This window comes from Poecile atricapillus, chromosome 2 (genome assembly GCF_030490865.1).
Source record: "Poecile atricapillus isolate bPoeAtr1 chromosome 2, bPoeAtr1.hap1, whole genome shotgun sequence".
NCBI lineage: Eukaryota > Metazoa > Chordata > Aves > Passeriformes > Paridae > Poecile > Poecile atricapillus.
This window is the reverse complement of record NC_081250.1, coordinates 87092942-87110297: the sequence shown is the minus strand read 5'-3', so window position 1 is coordinate 87110297 and position 17356 is coordinate 87092942. Positions and strand designations below refer to the sequence as shown.

At 38.6% G+C, this 17356-nt stretch overlaps 1 protein-coding gene across 5 annotated transcripts in view; it reads right to left on the bottom strand.

Annotated features, from left to right (window-relative positions):
* FHOD3 (formin homology 2 domain containing 3) overlaps positions 1–17356 on the bottom strand; it is a 377669-nt gene that overhangs the window by 190514 nt on the left and 169799 nt on the right. For all 5 annotated transcript variants that reach the window (XM_058831361.1, XM_058831363.1, XM_058831362.1 and 2 more), the window contains exon 4: positions 13046–13113. In XM_058831361.1, coding sequence (XP_058687344.1) covers positions 13046–13113 — 68 coding nt within the window. The remainder of the gene's footprint in view (positions 1–13045; positions 13114–17356) is intronic.

Here is a 17356-nt window from a genome sequence, read left to right as displayed (position 1 = left end):
TTTTTTTTAATATCATTTAGCAATTAAGAGCTGCTGACATTCACTGAAAGATAAAAACTGAAGCACCCACTGTAACTTTAGGATGTTTCCCCAGAATCTTAAATAGTGAATACATATTAGTGCATCACCTGGGGAAAAAAACAGAAATTAGCATTTGATTGTCAAAATAAATCAAGCTAAAAATCTGGTTTTATGTTGATATTTGTTTGTTCGTTTGTTTGTTTATTTAACATGGACCTTTCCATAGTAAATTCTGAGATCTCTCTTCTGGAACATTTTTAAAGCAACCAAGTCATAGAGTCACCCTAAACTGAAAAGAGATATATTGCAGGAGAACAGCAGAGGAAATAGAGGGGATGAGGAACTCCAACCAGACTGTTATTGGAAAACACTGAATAAACAAATCAAATCTGAATTTAAAAAAAGGCTTTTAAGATACTTCCCCTTTTCCCAAATAAAAAGGAGAAAGAAGGTGTAATGAAGTAGAGCACAAACACATCATGCATTAGACATAAATCTCAACTCAGTACATTATCTATCCTATCATGTATATACGATGAGAGGAAAGAAGCAAACATCTGGAATGTGCAGTGAAAGATTAAAGGCATGCAAGCCTATAAGTTCTACACTGAAAGGAGAATGTTTACATCAATTTTGGTCTAGGATAATCTTTTCAGACCCATTAACTCACTGACTTGCAAAGTTAGGTGACCTCAAGAGTAAAGGCTACTCTCTAGCAGTGGTTAAGAGGTTCAGGTTTCCAGGAAGAGAGCATTCATTGTTCAGAATATATGGCATGAGCATGACAATGATACCTACAAGTATATGCCACACGTGTGATAACAGCTAGGAGGCAGGGAAATGTTGCCATTTGCTATGGAAATATACTCCTCTGCTAATATTGCAAAGATTTATGGGCCCTTAATCAGCAGGCATTAAGGCACTGATGAGAAAAGCAGCAAAACAGGCAAAGCTCTCTAAGCTTACTGCTAAGCCCCTGCAACCATAAAGATTGTGCAGTGACACAAAGGCTGGCTACTTAAAGTCTTTATGAAAAGATCCCATTGGCCTCATCAGATAACTATATTTTGCTTGTTTATTCACCAATTTGAATTAGATCATGTCTCTTCCCTTTTTTAGGCATCTCAAAGGAAGACAAAACAATATAATGTATGTCTGTGCGATAGATGTCTATTTTCATCCAATGTATAATGGAAAAGACACTAAATATACTCAAAGTTGACAAAATGAACAAACCATGCTTTTTCACCACCATAACTCAGCCTAGCAACTAAAAAGACCCCACAACTCCTGTGATCACACAGTTTGTACCATAGACTCCTGTGCCACTGGCAGAAGTAGTGGGGGGCATTGTCTCCTTTCCCACATGTTTGCATCATTTGACATATTTTCTAATGTAGTTTTGCAGGGTCTTACCTGAAGATGGAGACTGGAGACATTTTTCTGAGGAATGGCACTTTGCAAGAACACACTTCATCTGATGTGCAGCTTCCATGTGCAAAGATAAATTGTTTATGTACTGTTTAAGATAAATCTTTCTGAAGCCTGCTATTTCTGTGGGCCATATGTTTGAAAGCTTTTACCCAAAGCATCATTATTTTTATGCCACAAGAAAGTTGCTTCATTTCCTAATAAGAATTGAGGTTTTGGAACATAAGTTTCTCAAGGGGATTTTTTTTTTTTTTTTTTAATCTAACAACCACTGCTGAAAGTTTCATTCCAAGTATTTGGGGAAACTGGATTAGTAAGTGAATATTCACACTTGGATATGCACATATGTATTTCTTTCTTACGTGGCTAACAGCTGTGCAGAGTACTGTCTTTCCAAGGAATCATAAAACAAAACAAGTTACTTGTCTATAAGATTTCCACCAAGAAGAATCTAATTTTTATGTTTTGAGCTTCAACCCCCCCTTACTTTAATAATCTACCCCATTGTTTCTGTGTGCTTAAGCATTCCCATATTTAATTCTATCTTGTACAATTCTTTCCTGTTTCTATTACAAAGTTAAAGACTGCACATTTTATAATGTTCATTTCTCCAAATAAGGAAAACCATGAGTTTCCCATGGTTTCCAGGTTCCCCAGACTGTGGTCTCCACATGACACACTATTGAGAGAGCCAGCAATCACATTCCGTACTGACCAAACCTTTCAAAGTGCAAAAGTTGCTGTGATCCAGCCTAAAAATGAGAGCAGCACAGGCAGAGAGAGTACCAGAAACAGACAGGAGAATCTCCTCACTAAGCTTTGCCTATGGGTTTACAAGAGTTTACAAATTCAAACTGAGCTCCAGTGATTGATGCATTTCACTGTCTGCTAGAGGAAGAGCTTCCCTCTTTGCTCTGTCACTCTACAACATCGCTATTAAGAGAGATTTAAACTCTGATCATCAAGTCAGCTCTGGTTTTGTCTGTAGACCAAAAATTATAGCTTCACAAAGATATACTGCATTCACATTTCAACACTGTGATAATTTATCTAGGCAAGAGGTAAGATGAAAATTGCCAATTCACTGGGCAGGCACCATGCATATGAGGAGAAATATACACCTGGCTTAAAGAGGAGGATCATCCTCCTCTGATGCCTGAAATCTTTTGGAACAAGATGCTGGCAGCATATCAATACAGAAAGAATCCTATGGGCAGAAAGGACACAGCTCATTCAGACACTACCTGGCCTGGCTCCTGAGGTAAACATCCCTACTTTTCAAGAGGGAGAGCTAGTGAAATTTTGACTCATTGATATGTTCATCTATGAAATAATATCATGGCAGAGTGCACTGTCCCCAGTCCCCATTATTATGTCAGAGCAAGGTCTCTGGAAAGCCTTCTTCCTCAAATTCCCCCACCAAGAGCTCACACTGCACAGCAAAGAAACAGAACTGAAACAGAAATCCCAAATGATTATGCTCAATTTTAAAAAATAAAATATCAAGGAAAAAAATACAGTGATCAATAAAATGACTGTGTTTTAGCCCTCTGAAAAACATAAAAGATGGCTGCACTCTTTCGAAGTTAAAGCACATTTTTTCAAACAGCCCCCAACCCTCCTCTTTTTTATTTTTAATCTCCTGCAAAGTCAAGATAGGATCACAAAGTTCAGCTGGTTTTAGGAGGATTAAGGTTTAGGGATTAAGCTTCATTCATTTGGGGATGTAAATTAGTGGCAGAGGGACAGCAGCTGACTGGTGAGGAAAGGGAGGAAGGAGGAGGTAGGTCAAAGAGCAAACCACGCACAACTGCAGGCTTTTGCTGCCATAAATCTCAGATGACAATGTATCTGGCACTCCACCACAAGAAAGTAAAATAAAGGAATACTGCCCAATATACTTCAAATTCTTTCTCTGCTACTGAGTGCATAAATGCAGAATGGTAATATCCAGGTTACTATTAGCAGTACCATCAATGATGAGTAGGTCCTCATTCCACCCTTCCTATACTTAACAGTTCAAGGAGAATAGAAATAGATCTTTCTTCCTAAGCATTCCTCTGGCAGACCCTCACATATACAAAAAAAAAAAAATCCAACCCCATACTTCGCTCCTAATTTGACTGCCCTGGGCAGCAGCAGCCAAGTGGCAGCACAGAGCAGAACACACTTCCATGACCTGAGAGCCTTCATATCCACAGGCTCCCTGTATAATTTCAAATGCTCATATGATTCACCATCCCAGCAGCAATGGAAAACTAACATGCAATTCCTCTCAGCTGCCCACCTCTGCAACCTCAGTGACTACATTAGAAATATATCACAACTAAGCCTCCACAATATTTTTAACTACTGCTACCTGCCTTCAGTATGTATCACATCTGCAGAAGTTACCAGCAAAATAATTACTCCCACTGACAAGATTAAAATTATGTAGTAATAAAAGTTATGTCGTGCTCCATTAGAAACAGAAATCCCAAAGCATTTCCATAGTACAGCTTTTTTATTGGCTAAGCGACAGGTTGCATTTTCAGATCAAGATTGGCTTGCAATGTTTGCCATTAGAAAAGCTCACTCTGGCTTGAAAACTGAGTAAACATAGTCAGGAAGTGATTGAAGGAGTACCGATTGCCAAGATATAATTTATAGTTACTTTCCCACACTTCAAACTATAGTTCTGTCCTTTGGACTCCAAAATTATTGATATAATTAAAATACTAGATTGACAATCCAGAAGTGCCTGATATTACCTAATTAAATTATCATTGTTTATTTCAGTCCATTTTAAAAGCCAAGTCATCTATTACAAACAAATCAGGAAAGAAATCATTCCAGAAACATACACACATGCACTTATGCACACACATCCATAGAGTATATACACTGACCATACATAAACTGAAGTCCTAGGAGTGTCTCAAGACTGTGTTGCCATTTCAACCTGAATTATTTATAAAGCTAGAAAACAGCTCTATGTATGGACCAGATGAGCCAGTGTAAGTAAGCAAGTCTTGTACTAACCATGAAACCTCAGCTCTGCTTTGTGTCAGGACACTACTCTTAGACTATGAACCAAGCACAGATCTGAGAGTCTTCTGCTGTCACAAAGAGTCCATTTCTCTGGGACATGTATTTCCACTCCCTGATACTTGGTAACCCAGAAACTACCACAAGATAGGTGCTTGGCAGGTTCACTTGCTATCTTCCTTCTGTCAAATTCCCACCAGTACACCTAGAAGAATAGCTTCTTAAGAGCAATTTTGCCCTGGACTGGGATGTCCCAAAACTGCTCAGCTGCTAGAAATAAATGAGGTAGAAGCATTTTAGTGGTAAAGGGTCTGCAAGGACCAAGCAGCTGCTTTGTATCTCAGTGGATGCTCCTTCCCCTTGCTCTACTTGTTGATTGCAAATGCACTTCAGCCGCTTTACAGACCTTACCAGCTTTGCCAAGCTTCCATTCCTCTTCCCTCCAAACTTTTCCCTACACTCCTCCATGCTGTGGCTCCACTCCTCATTTTCTTCTGTTCACCAGTCTTTATACCTTCCCAACTCATTTCATATACATCTGTGTAGAAGCATGGCAATAACACGACACAAAGACATCAGTATTTTTACATTGTTCCGTTTTCCTATTCTTTCATCTATTTACATGGAGCAACAATTTACAACAGCATGCATGGAAATTACCATCCCCCCTGACTTCAGTGAGGCAATATACTTAGCCAGCCTGCAGTGTAAAGTTTGGCTTCTGGTGATGACAACAACGAAAATAGATCCCCAGTTCTGTTGCTGGAGGGAAGGAATGCCATCCAGAGGGAACTCGACAGGATTGAGAGGTAGACCAATGCAAACTTCATGGAGTTCAACAAAGTGAACTGGGTGATGGCAGTTCCAGACACGTTTACAGGTTGGGCAGAGAAATAATTGAGAGCACCCCTGTGGACAAAACCTGGGGGAAAAATATATGGGAGAAACTTGGCTTGATGAAAAACTCAACATGAATCAGCAATGTGGACTGGCATCTCAGAATGCCAGTTGTATCCTGGGCAGCATCCAAAGCAACGTGGCCAGCAGGGCGTGGGAGGGGATTCCACCCCTCTGCTCTGGTGAGACCCACCTGGACTGCTGTCCACAGTTCTGGTGTCCCCAACATAAGAACATGGAACTGTTGGAGCAAGTCCAGAGGAGGGACATGAAGTGGATTAGAGGACTGAAGCACCCTTCCTACAAAACCAGGCAAAGAGAGTTGGGGCTGATCAGCCTGGAAAAGAGAAGGTTTCATGGAGAACCCATAGCAACCTCCCAGTATCTGAAGAGAGCCTACAGAGAAGTTGGAGAGGGATTCTTCATCAGGAACTGTAGTGATACGACAAGGAGTAATGGGTACTAACTGAGAGAGGGGAAATTTAGGTTAGACCAACGAGAAAAATCAGCCTACAGTCTTTCATGTTTACATTTTTCTGATAGACAACAAGCCAGTAAAACACATGTATTGGCACCTAACATGTAGGGAAAGCAAATAGAAATTTGCACAACTAAGACAAAAACAAAAATTCCTTCAGTGGATGTAACTGAAAACTCCCCACAATTACGGGAGTCTTAAGTTAATTAAAGACAAAATTTAGAGAGGAAAGGGTCCTTAGCCTGCACAACAAAATTCCTCCCATGTCACACTTAAGTTCTTTAAGTTTGCTTTCTTCAATTACCAAGATTGAATTATTGAGATCTTGCCTCATCTTCACCACTGTGTTCTTAAAAAAAGTCCTATTTCCCCTTTACTCTGAACATAGTGCTTTCCTTCTTCCGTGACTTTGGTCATTAACTTCACTACTTTTATATAACCTGCCTGATTCCTGCATCTGATAAGGGAGCTGCAGGTAGAAAGCCATCTTACTGTGATGATATAATGTTTACTTCTAGTGATCCTGTTGAACATAACTTTGTAGATGAAATGATGCCATGTTCACCTGAGAAAAATCCCAGAGTTATCATCAAGTTCTACTACTACAAATGTTGGGCTGCCTTTTTGGGTTGTAAAGAACAAGAAACTGAGAGGGAACTGAACTGTGCTACAATTCTTAAAACTGGAAAAAGAAGCTGTTTTCCTATTTAACATGTTGAACAATTTGTAAGCACCTTTCTGCTTTCAATATTTAATTATTCAGATAATAAGGCTCAGAAAATTAGAAGAGATTTTTTTTTCCATATATAACTTTTTTTATCCCCTGTGAGTGTAAGAAGCAAACAATCAAAAATAAGTCACACCTCAGTCTCACATTAAGCTATTCAACCAAATCTTTGGTTGCCTCCCTCCTGTAATGACATTTAGAGGGAAATGAACAAAGAAAAGTCCTGCTGTACCTATCTTTGTTTACTAAAGTCTATCTCCCTATATACACTCAACCACCAGATAAAAATAGCAGTGAAACAAAAGACATTTTATGCCATTGACTTGATGGGAACATAATTTTATTTTTTGCACCTTTTGTAGACAGCAGATACATCAACACACTGTGTTTGTCCTCCCAGTTAATAGCAGAATTAAAAATGCCTGGGAAAGTCACCTAGAGCAGACCCTACCAGGAATATTCTTCATGGCAGATAAGCAACAGATCAAACTGCATTGTATTACATACCTGAGGAAGCCAAAGTAGACAGGGGCATCATACTATACAACATTTCCTGTTCCAATTCAAACATTCACAGTGATTCAAGAATGAATACTGGTGGTTTCCCAAGTTTTAGGTTAACTTTATGGTGTAAGAAGTTCACATTTTTTATTTTCATTAAGCACTGTTTAGATATCAGCCTGTAACATTGTCTAGACATGAAGAAGGCACTCGCTAATGAAACTGAGAAACTCATTTTGACATTTAATGTGTCATATCTATTTTATTTATAATCTCTATATAGTAATAAGACTTTTTTTGTAAAATAGGATTAAATAGATCTGTAAATTGCTACATAGAACTCTGGTGAATTTGATTTCGGAAGGAAATGAAGGTTTCTCTTTTTCATGACTTAACCAAGAACCCTTCCAAGAGGCTCTTAAGGAGAAGAGGTGGCAGGCAGCCTCCTCACAAGTGATGACAGCAGTCCCTAAATCAAGTGTCACACAGCTTCAAACCCTACAGAGTCATCAGTCATACTTGCAGGAGGGGAAGGAGCAGCCTCCTTCCTTGAGATCAATGAGGCAAACACAGAATACTCCTTCTGCACTCCTAAGAATGATTGATGACTCCTTAGCAGCTGAAGTGTGTGACATTTGATTTCACTCACTGATAAGACTGTGCCTTCCAAACACCTTCTAGTTAATGTTTCCAGGGCCCCCATATAGCAGTTCCTTGTGACATTTTTTAACACAAAGCCCAATTGTTCAATGATTAATGAATTTCTCAACAACAGAGGAAAATTCAGTACCAGAATTTTGTAACTGTGTCCCTTGATACTCTGATGACAACACAAAAGAGGAATCTAGGCTCCTTAAGAAAACTAATGTGAGATCTCCTGCACCTGTCAAATGACACTTGTAGGCAAAACAATTCTAAAAAAGAACTCTTTTTTTCCTGAAGACTTTAAAACATACAGTTGAGGTCTGCCTTTCAGAAAACCTAATCCATAAATTGATATTGATTAAAAATATTTTCCAAAACTTTAATAAGCAGATTTCCAGAAGGTTATAGATTTCAACAAACTTGAAATATGCTTTATGACTTTCTTGTTTTTTCTTACAGCACCATATTCTTATCCAGCTATTTCCTATTTTGAAATGATCTAATCTGCATGATTTGAAATTATGCTTTGTAACTACAAGGTACACTTGCTTATAGGTCATAAAGCATGACTACTTTATATTACATCCCCATTGTATCACAGGCCATGTTAAATAAACTTTTTTAATATCACTTAAATCTCACAGCACTATTTACATTTCTTTTTCTGGTTTTGATAATTTTTTTTCTTTTAAGATTGATATTGAATTAAATGCTTTAAGCAGATGTATTTTTAATTCTCTTACGAAATGAAGAGTGCTTTTTAAGCCTGATTTCTAAGTGCCATGTTTGGCTGGATTCTGCTCAATGCTTTTGGAAGCACTTTGCACAAAAAATCATGATGTTTTGATAAATACAAGAACCAGGCAATTCAGAAGTCTGTCAGAAAATCCATTCAAAAGGAAAGGAACTGTACTGGTTGTCAGTCATATCTTACTCTGGAAGTTTGTTTGTCAAAAGACATACTGATAAACAGAGGAAGAAAACTGCTGTACAATCCAGAAAAAGATGATGACTGTGGCTCTCTCACTCCTTCAGAATGAGTGACTGGAACAGAATGACAGTACTGTCAAAGAAAAGTGCTCCACATAACCTTTATCATTTTGCCAAAACCAGCCCACCAGAATAAATCAAAGAGAAATTCCAAGTGTGGACATGCCAAATGAATCTTTCATCTAAATTTTGAAACAAAGACATTGTTCTTGCCAAACATTGCTAAGCTTTGCTGAGGCCTCACATGGAAAATCAAGAGGTCCAACTATTTGGAATTCAAATTCAATGTAAAACTTGGGCTTATTCCCAATTAATGCAAATGAGAGACTGCACACTACCTTGAAGGTCTTTAAATTAAAAATGATCCTGACACAGAACTGTGCCAAATTGAGTCAGCAATGATGAAATTATAAAAAAATGGTGTTATGAACTGTCCTGGCACTTAAAGTCATGATGAAGTCTCCATAACACTCTGAAAACTTGTTATTATGAAAACACTTTTTAAGTCAACATCTTATTTCCAAAATGTTACACTCTCAAGAAATTTAAAATACCCTCTATAATGGCATACAAAATCAAAAAAAAATTTTTATGTTGAAAAACACACTTTAAAAAAACTTTTACCATAATGATAAATTTCTAATGCTGACATTCTTTCATGTCATATACAAAACAAAACAAAAAACAAAAGACATTTTGAACAATAATGTTTCATTTATAATATAACCTTATTACATTTACTTGTATTTTTCTTTGTTAAAGAAGTGGAACAGCTTTTCTTTCTGTCCTGAGGTGACTTTATGATACTGGTATCTTTAATCGTCTGGTTTATGTTATGTATTAAGTTCTGCACCTTTAGGACTGGCTTTGAGAGCAAGAGAGGGGGAAGAAGAAGCCTCAGTTTGTGTTAAAGAAAATATAACTCCCACACATCTCGCTCCTGGACTGTGGTGTCTGCAGCACGGACAGACAGTGGGACAGAGCTTCTCTCTGGTTTTTAGTTAGTTTTAGCTAGCTGAGGCAGAGGAGTTCCCTGGACCTTTGTTTTTTTCCTTTTTTCTTGGATCTGTGCAAGCCTGCTCTGGACTGAACACCCAGCCAAACCCCGGGAGCTCACGCCTGTGGCCCACCGGGGCCTGGGCCTCGGCACTTTCCAGCGCCGGAGGGACTGATAAGAACCTGAGCAAGCTGAGCTATACCACATGAAAAGGACTTTTCTTCCTAGATTTGCCATCCCATCAAACAGCAAGAGGTTTTATTATTTAATATTATTCAATTTCTGTTAAATAAACAGCTTTTTCCACTTCTCTCCAAGGAATTTTTTTCCCTTTCCCGCACCAGTTAGTGGGGAGGGGGCATTTCCCTGGGGAAATCCCCATTTGGAGTTTTCCTTCCTAATTTGCCCTAAACTAGGACACTTTCTAAAACTGATATAAAATTTCCTCACATTCTCTCTCATGTTGCATTATGAGATAAACTAAAATCATACTCTAAGGATACCCTTAGCAATACTGCTGCTAAGGGCAGCGAAGCTGGCTGGTAAACCTGGGTTGACAGGGGCTTGTTTTCCAATTGAAAGTGTACTACCTCAAATATATGAGCATATTCTATGAATACTCTCCAGCCTGAGGAACACTTATCAAGTACCCCCTAAGCAAACCTGTACTTTAAGACTGTATGTAAATTTTTTTAAGGGTATGTTTACTGGACAATTAGCTACAGTTCCACAGGAAAGAGCTTCTTTATGTAGTAATTCCTAAATTGCTTCCCATACTACATACATTAGATAACAAGAAAGTTAAATTGTTCAAGGAAAATTACGTCCTGAAACAGTCAGACAGGTTTCACTTAAAACTAAATTCATACACAGATATGGGTTGTGTGCATCCCTTTTCCCTCCTCTCACGTTACTCTTCAACACAGTCAACCCCTTAAATTAACTAGCATAAGTATTTAGACAACATTTTCACTAGAACAACTGATCAGCTGGAAAAGAGAAATCTTACTGGTGTGCTCTCTGAAAGCACTGAACACTTGTGCTCAGAAATACCAACTAGACTTCAAGTAACCTATAGGCAAGATGACATTTATGAATACCCAAACTGGGAGAATTCATGATGGAAGGGTGTTGCATCCCAGGAGCTGGTAGGAGATCCTGTTAGTGGGGCATCCTGGGATGTGACCCCCATTTAAGGAGTAATTCTCCCACAGTCCTTTGTTGTTTTATGTACCCCATTTACATCATCCAAATTACATCATTCCAGTTATGTCACTCCTTGTCCCTGCCCCAGAATTATGTCATCCCTGTTCTCCACCCCAATTCCAGAATGTTCCCTCCTCCTGTTTTCCCTATTGGCCCCCATTCCTGTCACTCCACCCCTGAACCCTGCTTGGTTGTTAGCCATGCCTCTGCACAGCCCCTGTGCCCTCTACCCATTGGTCCTCAGACCCAATGCTCCGCTCTTCCCTGTCTGTATAAAACCCTGGACCTCCTTTGTTCTCGGTTCTTTGTCCCCGGTTCCCTTGTGTGTAAGATCAATAAATTCCACAGGAATACCATACAAAGAGCCCCTCTCGTCATCTGTCGACCCTCATATACCACCACGGTGCATGAGCTGAGCTACCCCCTTTTCCATGGAGACAGAGCTCTCAGGAAGGAGATGGTTGGGAGGTGCAGGATGGGTAGGAAGAGAGGCTTAGCACTCACTCTTAAATACATGCAAGTGCCCAGATCATCTGTGTAACACATACATGCAGAGAAACACAAGTATTTCCCAGAAACAGCTGAGGTGCACAAAAAGAAGAAACCAGAGAAGATTCTTGGAAACCTGCCTCATGTTCTGTGAGCACACAGTCCACATGCTTGGCAAGCTCACAGGGAAACCCAACTTGCATCCTTGTGACTCTCAAGCAGTCTCCCTCTGGGAATGGGGGACAATGTTTCTTGAAGACACAATGGTTTTCCCAATCTGCACTAATGAGATGACCAGACTGTTTTGAACTTGAAGTCCTTCTTTGTCCAAAAATTTCAAAATTCAGGAACATTTTTCTGACCTAGAAGACATCTTCAACTAACAAGATTTAACATTACATGGTCCACCCATCACCACTCATTCTTACTGTTTAGACCATTTTAATTCCAGCATTTTCTAAATCCTAAATGCTTAACTTTGAAACCTGTAAAAAGGATTATGTGTTTAGAAAATTTGCAATTCTGCAGTCTTGCAGATTTCTTAAATGTTTTTATTCTTCTTAGAATAAATGTCTATTTAAATCAAAGCAAAAATATTAAACTAAGAGTTTGAAATCTTTGCACCTACCTATTATAGCTAAAAAAAAAGGATTGTAGACTGTCATCCTCCATTTGGATCTGTTAGTAAAGGAAGAGAAGTGCTTCTCTTATTGTTCTCATTTATATTTACTGAAAATGGAATGTCTCAAATGAATTCCATTTTAGAATCACATTGAGAGTATGCTCTAATTATCACAGATGGTTTTTTTTCACTTTTCCTGACCTCTTCTCTTCAACAAGTTTCCTTGCAGTCCTGCAGTTTTTCCAAATCCTTCTCCTTATTCAGTAAAACCAATCTGAAATCCAAGATTTTAATTCAAGCAAATTTCTCATCAACCATACCACTTATCTTTCCCACATGACCCAAAATCCTCCTGATTCTAGATTTCTTCCATAATGAACATTCACATTCAAATCCATACCTTTCCTTAAAATGATCAGTCACTATCATATCCTCCTCAGTTATACGAAGTTCTTTTCGGCATATCAGTAAATCTTTTCCTCTAAACTCGGTCTAAATTCAAACACATTCAGAGATCTCCCAGTACCTTCTGGTTCCTCATCAGAACTGTTGCATGTCTCCCACAAGTCTTTTCAGTTTTTTGTGTGGCTTAAACCCAGACTATTTGTCCCTTATCACGCCAACACTGGGCCATCACCCTAACTCATGGTTTCCCTGGCTCACCTTTTCAAACTCCCCTCCAAGTCTTCCCAATACCAAGCTATACCACTGTGTAAAGAGCAGTCAAAATTTCCACCGAAGAGTTTCAAATTTCTTGTCTCCTCTCCTGGCAGGTGTACACTACTCACTCTGCCATTACATTGTGTCTGGTCCTTCTGACAGACTGAAGGAGCATGGGAAGGTTTGCAGATCATAAAAATAAAAGACGCTAAGAAGGAATTGGCTAATTCCAAATTACAAATGAAGCCTTAAACTTAAGTCTCTCTTGCCAGAAACTTATTCTCTAAATTTAAAAAAGAAAAATAAATTAAATTCATGTTCAAATTACAGAATAGACAGCTATTATTTGCTTACCTGAAATATTTGTTTCAAGGAAAAAAGTGCCCGTCTCAGCTCCCGTCCATTGGAATTGTAAAGTTTTTCTGGGAAAACAAAATAAGACAACAGAAAAAACATCAGCATAAACAAAACTGTCAACACAGCAAGAATATAATACAGCTTTTGAAAGGATCACAGCACCCACTTCCCATTAGGCAGACATCTCTTAAAAAAAATTAGCTTTTTAAAATATAGATATAGGACTTATTAATTAAATGTGCATGTAAACCAGGATTTAGTTGCCTATAACTTAAGATGGCATCTCCCAGTTAAATTCACAATAGCTTCAACAAGATTAGTGAGAAACAATTCTTTCTGGAGTTTTTGAAAATGCTTAGAAATCCTGTTCTTTCTGTATTAAGGTAAATTTAGGGTTTATTGAAAGTACCAAATTAATCTCAAAAGACTCGGCTGAGACCACTCTTTGCCTTTGTTATCAAAGCTAGAGCCACTGAATCCCATCCTTGACTGCCTTCCCTCTAGACATTCTTTTCTCATGTTCTCATCTTTCTATTGTTAAATCCTTTCTCCAATAGCAATGAGCGTTAATACCAGAAATAGTCGGACAGTCTGTTCTTAGCATAATTCAAAACAGTGTTTTATTCTCCTGAAAACTAATCTTGGCCTTTTTCTAAATGAAGCAGAAGCCTTCTTTTCATCATCCAATACTGAAATGTATTACTTCATTTATTCCCATACTAGGACATTCTCACAGAAATAATTTAAAGACAAAAGCAACTCTGCTATCTTTCTGGACTCTGCTACAATGTTTGTGACTTTGAAAGAAGTCTTGGACTGTGCATCTCAAGTCTGTTGTTGCAAATTTGTGACTGTGCAGGGATAGAGCAGAAGGTGAGCTCTTCAAATCTTCCTGGTCTACTACGCTTAGTGTGTCTGATAAAAAGAGACTTTATGCAACACTTCTACAATCCTAGATTTAATTCCATAGATGCAATCTAAGGGCAATGACAAAGGAAAATCAAATCTTCATGGTCACCTCAGATGACACACTTTGTCTCACCCACAAATCATCATGAAAGCACCCTCTCCGCAATGGGACGTGGACAGCAGGTCCTGAGATCAAAGCTGGAATGCCCATGGAATAATAATAATATTCTTATGAAAAAAATTAAATATCAAACCCAGCATTATCTTTATTACTTTCCTTCGTCTCTTTCTCTTTCAATTAACAATTTACACTACAAAACCAAATTAAATTTTATTCCCCTCTGTCAGGAAGTTGCAAAAAAGGGACTAGCATTTGAGGATTCAATGCCTTTATAACTCAGTGATAATTTTTTACTTCAATCAAGGAAGGAGAGATTTAATTTTAGAAAAACTGCTTCTTATTCCACACAGTCATCTTCAACCAAAGGAAAAATACGAAGCACAATGTCAGCAGAACTAACACTATTTTTTTTTAACTTTGAAAGTAGTTTTGTTCATCCCTAATTGCCTCTGATTTCAAAGGCAGAATGTACAGAACTGGCAAAACTATTGTTGTTATAAGTTGTCTCCTTTCTTGCACTTTTTATAGATTCTTGACAAAACATTGGAGGAACAGATTTCACTTCAGGCCATAAACTCAGAGGCACACTTTAATTACTCTCACTTAAAAACGCACTGGCATGTGGGACCACATTTCTTGGCAGGATAAAGAGTAATTTTGTCAGGAAAGCCTAAAGAATAATAAAGATCTTCTAAGACCCGGTCTGTCAACTTTACATGCCACATTACACAAAATATTCCTTTTTGAAAGTTACCTCCATCTGGCATTTGTTATTACTAATTTCCCTCTATTCATAATTCACCAGCATCATTATGAGCAGAATGTCTCCAAACAAGGCAGTGCATTATCATCCTAATTAAGAGAGGCACCACTTCTTAAAGTTCTGGCAACTTTGTACATAAATATCAATGTTCTAACAAATGCCATCTGTTGGTCTTGGTCTTAAACAGAAATTATCATCCCAGCCTGGGGTGAAGTCCTGACAAACCATTGTTATGATACCATAACACTGGTTGTTTCATTGGTGCGTGAAGATTTTTGGTACATCTCAGAGGAACAATGCTGAACATTTTTTCTCCTCAGTCTTTTCACAGAGCATAACCTCATCCTTGGCAGTCAACACAAAAAATGCTCTCCCTGCTTGTCTGTAGCAAAGAGGACAGAAGTTACTGACTGCAGCTCAAATAGGGGGTCTAGAGCTAAGAATCAACAACTACTGCAAGTATCAAGTTTGACAACAGTTGTGACACATGTCCCAAATGTTCGAGGTAGGTTGAAAATCTATCTGAGGAGTGACAGTCCAGGTAAGTCATCTCATTTCTGACATCTTCTACCAGAGACAATGTACACTCGCAGGTACCTCTTCATGCAGAGCTGATCTTGCTCAGTCAGCTCAAAGATACAAGTCCACAGCATCTTCACCCGTCACTCTTACACACGGGCAACACACTCTCTGCACAAGTCCTGACACACGCTTCTTACAGTGCTGGCAGCCACCAGAAACATTCACTGACCAGAACCCAAGGAGGAAAGTGAGGTGGCCATGCCACATCAGAAGATCTTCTGACTTAGAAAACCTCAGTCTAGAGTGAATCTCACCCAGGGCAGGAAAGCCTGCGTAAGCTGAGGTACTTCACAGGTCTTTAAAAAGCTTGTGCTTTCATTGTGTGTGCTGTTTTTCAGATTATAGCTGGAGGACACTTGCTAATGCTCTCAAGGCCTTAGAGAATTCCTATATCTTAACAGTAACTTTAACACCCTAGAGATCTCAGGCTCATCCTGAAAGCTCTAGACTGCAACTGAGGCTACAAAAATGCATCAGCAGAAACTGAAAGGCAAAAATCAGTTCTGAGCTCTTTTCCTATGGTAGAAAAACAAAATAAAAAAAAAAACAAAAGAGAGAGAAAGGAAAGCCACATTTGCTTAGAATATTTTCACACTGCAGATGACTCAGAAACTAGATAGCAAATGCTATTTGCTATCTATTATTGCTTGTTTTAAATAAGCAGTTTAAAGTCTTGCCTTCTGAAGCAGACTGAGAAACAACTTTCCATGTTATAAAGCAGAGAGATGCCCAATTCCCATAGTACCTCCCTGGGAGAGCTGTCTGTGACTGAAATAAATGATGCCTACAGCTTTGAAACAGGAGTCTAGCCTGCTACTATCACCAAACCCAGAAAATTCTTGAGGTGCTCCAAAGACAGTCCAAAAGACTCACATGTTCACTGCTTTGCTAAAAGGTGTCAGATAAGCTTGAATATGTACACCAACTGCTTTATGCCAGAAAACAAACCTCTGAATTTCAAGCAGGAACATGAGCTGCTACACCTGTCCCTGAAACTTCTCTGGCCCTTTGATAAAACACATTTCCTGTCCTTTGCCAGGCCAGGTGCAGGCTGGAGACATTCTACATTCATATACTTCAAGGTAAAATAAAGCAGGTCAGTGAGTTCGTAGGTCAGGGAGTTTGTGGTATCTCACACATTGACTTCATCTACCTGTTGATGATGGTGGCTTTGACAGTCATGTCTTGATAAGTGATGCTTTTGCAGGCACTTTTACTATTTTTTTTCAAGAAATGAAGAGCTGCATCCATGGCTGTGAAACAGTTTTAATTGCATATACACAGATGACAGAAAAGTCTCCTTGTGGTTCCCTCTCACGTTAACTAACACTAGAGGGCACTGCTTATTTTCTTATTTTATGAAAGAAAAGGCACTGTCCCTCCACGGGTTCTTCACTGCTAAAAAAACATTGTTTGGGATGCAGTTGGTACTCCATTAACCTTGAAACCCTGTTTTTAATCTGTAGGTTGAAAGATAGCCTACAAAATTGAAAAGCATCGGCACTGCCAATCTCAAACATTCAAAATCAGATTCAACTCTTTTGAAACTGATAGAAAACCAAGTACTAGTATGGGCCTGAGTTTTATTTACCTTTCTGCAAGAACCAAGAGTCACATTTATTAAATTACTCTTTGCATGATAGCAGGGAGGTATATATACTTGAAAGACAGAGAGATTCCCTTAGCTCAGCATTTGTTTCTAAAGACAGAGAATCATAGATAACCAGACTTGTGGTAGACATACACAGGTGTGACAGCAACCTGCAAGTGGCTATTTTCCTGCAACAGCAGAACTTTGGTTAAAAGAAGCCTTTATTCTCTAAATGAAAAATATTATTTATTACTCTGTATTTTTTGCTTGTTTTCATTTTTGTAAAAAACAACTCAGGCTAAGTGAAAAGGGATTCCTTTAGGTGAATTTGGTACAAATGTT